Raw genomic sequence first — 9659 nt, 5'->3', positions numbered from 1 at the left:
ATAGATGTGTCAGCTATAGATGAAAGTACACGCCCTCCTAATGTATAGATGTGTCAGCTATAGATGAAAATACACGCCCTCCAAATGTTTAGATGTGTCAGCTATAGATGAAAGTAAACGCCCTCCAAATGTTTAGATGTGTCAGCTATAGATGAAAGTACACGCCCTCCTAATGTATAGATGTGTCAGCTATAGATGAAAGTACACGCCCTCCTAATGTATAGATGTGTCAGCTATAGATGAAAGTACACGCCCTCCTAATGTATAGATGTGTCAGCTATAGATGAAAATACACGCCCTCCAAATGTTTAGATGTGTCAGCTATAGATAAAAATACACACCCTCCTAATGTTTAGATGTGTCAGCTATAGATGAAAATACACGCCCTCCTAATGTTTAGATGTGTCAGCTATAGATGAAAGTACACGCCCTCCTAATGTATAGATGTGTCAGCTATAGATGAAAATACACGCCCTCCTAATGTTTAGATGTGTCAGCTATAGATGAAAATACACGCCCTCCTAATGTTTAGATGTGTCAGCCATAGATGAAAGTAAACGCCCTCCAAATGTTTGAGGCAAAGAATGTAGTCATTGTTTGTTTTGTTATTTTTTTCCATCCACTTCTGCTCAATTTCATGTAATTATTTACTTTATCATAACCTCTATGTTTCATCCGTTTCACTAATGAGTTGGTTATGTTTGCTATGATTGTTTCAAAACAGAAAAGGAGAAAGCCAAAGGGATTTTTATTTTGTGTTGACAATGAGCAGACACAAGCATGTGTCAGCTATAGATGAAAATACACGCCCTCCTAATGTATAGATGTGTCAGCTATAGATGAAAATACACGCCCTCCTAATGTATAGATGTGTCAGTTATAGATGAAAGTACACGCCCTCCTAATGTATAGATGTGTCAGCTATAGATGAAAGTACACGCCCCTCCAAATGTTTCGATGTGTCAGCTATAGATGAAAATACACGCCCTCCTAATTTTTAGATGTGTCAGCTATAGATGAAAATACACGCCCTCCTAATTTTTAGATGTGTCAGCTATAGATGAAAATACACGTTTGCTATGATTGTTTCAAAACAGAAAAGGAGAAAGCCAAAGGGATTTTTATTTTGTGTTGACAATGAGCAGACACAAGCAGATAATGTCTGAACTGGGACATGAGCTCATCTATCTGTTAGGTTTGACTCATCAGGACTTTGCCTCACACAACATTTCAAAACATGAATCACACTTTGGAACCATCATCCCTCAGATATCCTCCTATTCTGCATCCAAGGCTGACAGGTCTGGATTAAAACATTTCTCAAGGACAAAAACATTTTTAGATAATACCCACGTCTCTTTAGGACTGATAACATTGCAGATCAAATGTGTCTTGGTGACAGCTTGTCCTTGAAGCCTACATTTATGGTATTGGTTGACTTAGTGGAGAGGACAGAATTGTATCAGAATTAAACAAAAATGTATAATTTCAGAGTTAGAATGTAAGGTCCACACTCTACGCTCAAAAAACATGTTTGAGCAAGTGAACTTCACAACTCAATTCCAAATGAAACCCTAGACTCAACACCATACAAACTTGCAGATATCTGTAAGGTTTTATCCTATAATCAATATGGTGTGACCTATTAGTTCTAGTTATATACAAATTTGGCCCTGTGGCTAGAGAAAGTTTCACTATATACCTGATAAGAGAAGCAGAATAAAAGGTCTAAAGTTGAGAACCACTGCTGTAGGGCACAGGGTCTAGTGTTCCCTTTACATCACTTAGAAAACCTGTTGGGGGAGTTTGTCAAACATAAACATATAGATGACCTGTTTTTGCATGTTGTAAATGAGGTGGATTGGGGGCTCTGGTGGAAGGGGGCAAAGGTGCTGAGCCATGGTACCAACAGTAGTGCAGGGGGGCTGAGCCATGGTACCAACAATAGTGCAGGGGTGTCAGTATTTTTCTCCCTTGGTCTGGGCGTCAATATTAAGTTGTCAAAGGAAGTGTGTGGCGGCAGGTTGTTGGTTGTAAAGGCAGAGATTGAGAATGTGCTGTTTGTTTTTAATAAATGTGTATGCACCTAGTACAGGGCGGGAGTGGGGAGTGTTTTTTGGGTGCTAACGCAAAGAGCTGGCACTGATAGAACAGGCTGAGGTGCTGGTTTTAGGGGGGGGTTGGAACTGCATGATTGATTTTACCAGGGACCGGAATGGTGAGGAGCCACATCCAGTCTCTGCAGGGGTGCTGAATTATGTATTGATTCAGTATGACTTGGTGGATGTTTGGGCAACTCTGCATCCAACCACCAGACAGTATACCTGGGTGAAGGTAGTCGGGGGGAGGGTTTGTATATACCTGGGTGAAGGTAGTCGGGGGAGGGTTAGTATATACCTGGGTGAAGGTAGTCGGGGGGAGGGTTTGTATATACCTGGGTGAAGGTAGTCGGGGGGAGGGTTAGTATATACCTGGGTGAAGGTAGTCGGGGGGGAGGGTTTGTATATACCTGGGTGAAGGTAGTCGGGGGGGAGGGTTAGTATATACCTGGGTGAAGGTAGTCGGGGGGAGGGTTAGTATATACCTGGGTGAAGGTAGTCGGTGGGAGGGTTAGTATATACCTGGGTGAAGGTAGTCGGGGGGAGGGTTAGTATATACCTGGGTGAAGGTAGTTGGGGGGAGGGTTTGTATATACCTGGGTGAAGGTAGTCGGGGGGGAGGGTTAGTATATACCTGGGTGAAGGTAGTCGGGGGAGGGTTAGTATATACCTGGGTGAAGGTAGTCGGGGGGAGGGTTAGTATATACCTGGGTGAAGGTAGTCGGGGGGAGGGTTAGTATATACCTGGGTGAAGGTAGTTGGGGGGAGGGTTTGTATATACCTGGGTGAAGGTAGTCGGTGGGAGGGTTAGTATATACCTGGGTGAAGGTAGTTGGGGGGAGGGTTTGTATATACCTGGGTGAAGGTAGTTGGGGGGAGGGTTAGTGCCTCTTGCCTGGATCGTGTTTATATGTTCAGGCACCAGAACAATAGGCTGGTGTCGGCCTCCATACTCCCAGTTAGGTTTATCATATTACCAGGTCTCAGCTCTCTGTTACACCGGGGCTCCGGCATGCGTCCTACTGGAAATGTAATGTAAAGCCCTTACTAGATGCTGCTTTTTGCTCTTGTTTTATTAAATTTTGGGGGTGTTGGGTGCAGCGGAAGGATGATTATGAGTCTCTTAGTCTGTGGTGGGATGTTGGGAGGACACAGATTTGGCTTTTTTGTCAACAATTTACGTCTTTTTCCTCAGCTGAATCTAGGAGAGTGTTGGGGAAACTTGAACAGAACTTAAGTGAGACGGAGGCTGAGTTGCTCGGGCAAAACGGGGGGGGCTGGTTTCGAACCTGCCTGAATTGCGTAGGGATCTGGGTGCATTTCTTGAGTTGAAAGCAAAGGGGGCACTTGTAAGAGCTAGGTTTTCTATTTTGAATGAGATGGATGCTCCCAGCTCCTCCTTTTTTGGCTTGGAAACACAGAGTGGAGAAAGGAAGCGTATGCACTGTTTACGTATGGCTGATGGTCGGGTTTCTTCTGTTGTGGGGGAGATGGGCGAGGTCTTCTGTTGTGGGGGAGATGGGCGAGGTCTTCTGTTGTGGGGGAGATGGGCGAGGTCTTCTGTTGTGGGAGAGATGGGCGAGGTCTTCTGTTGTGGGGGAGATGGGCGAGGTCTTCTGTTGTGGGGGAGATGGGCGAGGTCTTCTGTTGTGGGAGAGATGGGCGAGGTCTTCTGTTGTGGGGGAGATGCAGGAGCGAGCTGTGGAGTTCTATTCTGATTTATATAGGGCTGAAAAGGTCACACTATCACAGACAATCTGTTTTTGATCAGGGATATGTTGGATTTGTCAGGGTCTTCGAAGACTGGTTTCTTTGGACCAGGAAAAGGCGTTTGACAGGGTGGATCATATATATTTGTTTAGGGGGTTGTCTGCTTTTGGGAGTGGGGAGCGGTTTTTGTCCTGGGTTAAAATGTTGTATGCTGGGGCTTCTTGTCTGGTGAAGGTGGGAGGGGGGCTCAGTAGGCCTGTCCGGTGGGGAGGGGCATACGTCAGGGTTGTCCTCTATCTGGGCAGTTCTACACCCTTGCTATTGAGCCCTTTTTGGGTCTGTTATGCAGGAAACTGTCTCAGTCCTGTTGAAGGACCAGGATGTCCTGGCGTTGGAGTCGTGTTTAAGGGTGTATGAGGGGGAATCATCTGCCAGGTTGAACTGGGGTAAGAGTGGAGCATTGCTGTGTGGGGCATGGGGGGACAGGGTACCTCCTGGGCTTCCTGGGGGGTTGAACTGGGGTAAGAGTGGGGCATTGCTGTGTGGGGCATGGGGGGACAGGGTACCTCCTGGGCTTCCTGGGGGGTTGAACTGGGGTAAGAGTGGGGCATTGCTGTGTGGGGCATGGGGGGACAGGGTACCTCCTGGGCTTGCTGGGGGGTTGGAATGGGGTAAGAGTGGGGCATTGCTGTGTGCATGGGGGGACAGGGTACCTCCTGGGCTTGCTGGGGGGTTGGAATGGGGTAAGAGTGGGGCATTGCTGTGTGCATGGGGGGACAGGGTACCTCCTGGGCTTGCTGGGGGGTTGGAATGGGGTAAGAGTGGGGCATTGCTGTGTGGCATGGGAGGACAGGGTACCTCCTGGGCTTGCTGGGGGGTTGAAAGGAGATAAGGAGGGGCTTAAGATTTTAGGGGTGTGTCTGGGAGGGGGTGAGTTTAGGAGTGTTGGGTCACAAAGAACTGGCAGGGGGTGGCTCAGGCAGTAGTGTCTAGGCTGACGAGGTGGAGGTGGCTCCTCTCCCAGGTGTCATACCGAGGACGGGTGCTGATCATTAACAACTGGGTGGCGTCCTCCCTGTGGCATCGACTTGCTGTTCTTAACCCCCCGGCCGGGCTGCTGGCGGACTTACAGCGTCGCTGGTGGACTTCTTCTGGTCTGGACATCATTGGCTGAGGGCGGCTGTTTTGTTTTTACCGGTCCGGGAGGGCGGTCAGGGCCTGGTGGACCTGGAGAGCAGGGTGGCAGCCTTTCGTCTTAAAGCAGCACAGAGACTGTTGGATCAACCAGGTGTCAGTTAGAGGGGACCAGCTTGTGCTCTGCTGAGGAGGGCCGGTGGTCTGGGGCTGGATCAGCTCTTCCTCACGAGACTGCAGGGGCTGAAGCTGTCCGGGGTCTCAGACTTCTATTGTGCAGTTCTGAAGGCCTGGGGATTGCTGACGTTCGTGCGTGAGGACGGAGTGACACCTGGACCTTGGGTGTGGAAGGAACCCATTTTTCATAACACACTGATCCCTTTGGGTTCTGTCCATTCTGCGACCCTGCTTGGACTGTTGATGGCAGCAGGTATCAGGACACTGGCGGATTAACGGTGGCCCGGGGGTGGAGGCTGGAAGACCCCGCAAGAGCTGGCAGTCTGGGATTACGTCACACCGGGTGCTGGAGAGGTTCATGGGTGAGGTACAGGATGCGCTGCCGGAACCGGTGAGGGGAGTCTTCGAGGTGGCACTGGGGGAGGGGCCACAACCATTTCCACCACTACAGGTGACGGCAGAGACGGGGGACTGGCAGGGGGGTCGGGGGGACATATTGTCTTTTAGTTCTCCTGAACTGGGTGATTTTGCAGAGGTGGGGAGCAAGGGTTTGTACTCCCTCTGTGTGAAGGTCAGGGATATTAGGGAGTTGGAAGGTGTTAGGGGCCCCCAATGGCAGGGGGTTCTGGGCTCTGATGGCCTGGCTGGGTATAGGTGGAGGGTGCTCTATAAACTCCCAGCTCCCAAACGGTCTGGTGACCTCCAGTGGAGGGTTTTACATGGGGCCCTGGCCACCAATAGCTGGTTGACTCGAGTTGACCCTGGGATTGGGGAAGGCTGTCCTTTTTCTATGATGGCTGAGACTGTCCAACATGTATTCTCTGTATGTGCTAGGTATTTTTAGTTTGCCCAATCTAAGTTGGTCATGGGGTCAGGGGGTCAGGGGTTACGGACCCGGTGTTGTTATTTAGGGGGATGGTCCCTGCACGCCTTAGGGTCGAGTTAGACTTTTAAAAACTTATTGACAGTGTTGAACTTTTTGAGGAGGTTTGGTGACTTGCGGGGGCTGTCTGTGTGGTTGGACAAGGGGGCTTTGAGGTCCAGTTGTGATTGGGGTTTGAGGTATGTATCTGTGTGCGGTGTAAGATGTTTGTGGAGGTGTAGCAGCACACCATGTGTTTTTATGGGGGTTGGGTTGTGTGTGTGCTGGGGGTGGGTGGGGATTTCTTAATGTAATATAGTCTTATTAAAGAAGGATAAAAAAAAAATCCTCTTCTAATCTTTGTTTTTTCTCCTTGTCTGTCCCTCTAAGTGATACCCCGGGAGGTATAATGGCTTGGGCTCTAAATGACAATAATCAGAGTCATTTCATTCAGAATTAGAATCAATTTCCATGCATTTAGTGTGCCTGTTGCAGAGTAGACAGGAATTACTTGAAACCTCTTCCATTTTCTTTCTCTTTCGCCTACTCGTCTTCGGCTTCTCTCTCTCTCTCTCTTTCCCTCTCTCACTCTCACTGTCTTTCTTGTGTCCTTCTCGTGTCTTTTAAATCATATGTCATTATAGTATTTGTCAGTTATTTTAATGGCCCTGTCCTTTTCTCAGAAGCTTACAACAACAGCATCATCATCACCATTTTCAAATGATAGAGGGATTGAATAGCATGTTACAACTCTCAGGTAATTAGCATCTTCATGCCACCAATAATTTCAGTCTACACACGCTTCATGTCTTCATAGGGAGAAACATGATATTTCTGTCTCAGATCAGTGAACAGAAACAGGGCAGATGGAGATAAAGGGTGAGAGCTACAGTGCAATGAACATCAATATCCAACGTTAGCAGAGACTGAAAGGCATACAGATTAATGGAGGGCAACATTTGTAAGTTGCTCCCCGCTGAGACGGTTAGCATTGTCGTGTTGGCTGGCTGCAGGGAATTTCCAGAAAATCCATTCTGTACAGAAATTGTGATTTTAACAACGAAACAAGTATATTTTCTTTAATGATGTTCCTCTGTCAATCAATAATCGCTTAATATGGTCCTCACATTGATTTGCTCTTCAGTTGATATAACTTTGTTGGAATGTGAAAACTTAGGCAGTATGATTTATTGAGGAACAGCCACAACTGCTCTCCATTTAAGGACAGCTCTTTCTCTCTATTCTTTTTCATTTTAATCCGATCTCTTTGTCTCTTCTTGGATCCCTCACTCACAGTTCCAGCTCCTCTCTCTGTTTTGTGGTGATCCTACAGGCCAGCAGGAAGCCAGCAGAGGTGAGGAGTTGTGTTGCACCAGAGAGCCAGGCCAGGACCAGGGACCAGCCGAACACAGTGCTGACCACGTCCAAGTTAACCCCTCTCTGCTCAGCCAGACACAACGCCTCCTGGAAGACTGCAGCAGAGTAGGCCATGTACACACTGACCCCTGTTAGAGTAGACAGGGCTGGAGGGTGGGAGGGATCGAAAACCAGGAGACAGAGGTTGGAAAGAAGGAAAGTTGTGTCAGAGAGACAAGGCATTAGATACTGTATTCTCCCACTAGAGAGACAAGGTTTTAGATACTGTATTCTCCCACTAGAGAGACAAGGCTTTAGATACTGTATTCTCCCACTAGAGAGACAAGGCTTTAGATACTGTATTCTCCCACTAGAGAGACAAGGCTTTAGATACTGTATTCTCCAATTAGAGAGACAAGGCTTTAGATACTGTATTCTCCCACTAGAGAGACAAGGCTTTAGATACTGTATTCTCCCACTAGAGAGACAAGGCTTTAGATACTGTATTCTCCCACTAGAGAGACAAGGCTTTAGATACTGTATTCTCCCACTAGAGAGACAAGGCATTAGATACTGTATTCTCCCACTAGAGAGACAAGGCTTTAGATACTGTATTCTCCCACTAGAGAGACAAGACTTTAGATACTGTATTCTCCCACTAGAGAGACAAGGCTTTAGATACTGTATTCTCCCACTAGAGAGACAAGGCTTTAGATACTGTATTCTCCCACTAGAGAGACAAGGCTTAAGATAATATATTCTCCCACTAGAAGGACAAGGCTTTAGATACTGTATTCTCCCACTAGAAGGACAAGGCTTTAGATAATATATTCTCCCACTAGAAAGACAAGGCATTCATACTGTATTCTCCCACCAGAGAGACAAGATATTTTGATATATAAGATATATTTTTCTGATACTACTTATGCCATAATGAAAAGTGTCAGTGAGTTCAGTCCGTTACTAGAGTCACCAGCTACATAGCATGATGTGTGTCAAGATCCCTCAAATGGTACCCTATACCCTTATACCCTAGACATATCCCTGTAAAGCACTTTGTACAACTGCTGTTGTAAAAAGGGCTTTATAAATACATTTGATTGATTGATTGACATATGGAGGTAGTGTACTATATTGGTAATACAAACCTGTTTCCAACAAAGTTGGAAAGCTGTATAAAATGTAAATTAAAAACAGAATGCAATGATGTGCAAATTAATTAAACTCTGTATTCAATAGAAAATACACGGAAAAAAATTATAAACGGAACACTTGTTTTTTCCCCCATTTATCATGAGCTGAACTCAAAGATATAAGACTTTCTCTATGTACACAAAAGGCCTATTTCTCTCAAAGATTGTTAATCCTGGTGGCGTCCCCGGGCGTGTGCTCAGAGCATGTGAGGTCTTTACAGACACTGGCCCAGGCGGTTGTCCCCACGTGCTTCAAGACCACAACCATATTTCCAGTGACGAAGCAGTCGACCGGGTCTAGCCTGAATGACTTCCGACTTGTCACACTCACCCCCATGATCATGAAGTGCTTCAAAAGAATAGTTCTGGCCCACCTCAAGTACTGCCTCCCCCTAAACTAGTTCCCTACCAGTTAGCCTACCAGTCGAACAGGTCTACAGACAACGCCATCTCCACAGGTTTACACTCTGCCCTGACAAACCTGGACAAAACCAACACCTATGTGAGAATGATATTCATAGACTTTAACCAACAGATTTCCAGTCTGTCAGGTTAGACAACCTCACCTCCTCCACCATGATCCTCAACACTGCTGTTCCACAAGGCTGTGTGTTGAGCCCCCTCCAGTACTCCCTCTTCACCCACGACTGCGTTCCTGTACACAGTTCCAACACCATCGTCGAGTTCACAGACGACACCACGATGGTAGACCTGATCAGTGACAATGACAAGTCAGCCTACAGGGAAGAGGTCAAGTGCCTGGCGGCAACCTGGCCCTCAATGTAAAGAAAAGCAAGAAGCTCATAGTGCATTACAGGAAATCTAAAGGCTGCAGTCACGCCCGAGTCCTCATTAATGGTATTGAGGTGGAGCGTGTTTCCTGCTTCAAATTCCTGGGTGTCCACATCTCCGAGGACCCCTCCTGGCCCCTCAACATATCAGCCCTGGTCAAAAAGGCACAGCAGCGCCAGTACATTTTGAGGAGCCTGAAGAAGGCCGGTCTGTCTTCCAATATTCTTGTGAACTTCTGTCGCTGCACAATCGAGAGCATTCTGACTAACTGCGCCACAGTGGGATTTTGGTGCTGGCACTGCTTCCAGGTCAGTGTTTGGGCCAAAGCGTTGCCCT

The 9659-nt window shown here is 47.1% G+C and overlaps 1 protein-coding gene across 1 annotated transcript in view; it reads right to left on the bottom strand.

Annotated features, from left to right (window-relative positions):
- Positions 1-2901: 2901 nt before the first annotated feature.
- The window catches only part of LOC105013477 (transmembrane protein 114), a 50496-nt gene continuing 43738 nt past the window's right edge, over positions 2902-9659 (bottom strand). Inside the window, exon 4 of the mRNA XM_010875026.5 lies at positions 2902-7505. Coding sequence (XP_010873328.2) covers positions 7273-7505 — 233 coding nt within the window. The 3' untranslated portion in view covers positions 2902-7272. The remainder of the gene's footprint in view (positions 7506-9659) is intronic.

This window comes from Esox lucius, chromosome 11, assembly GCF_011004845.1.
Source record: "Esox lucius isolate fEsoLuc1 chromosome 11, fEsoLuc1.pri, whole genome shotgun sequence".
NCBI lineage: Eukaryota > Metazoa > Chordata > Actinopteri > Esociformes > Esocidae > Esox > Esox lucius.
This window is presented reverse-complemented; position numbering and strand designations above follow the sequence as displayed.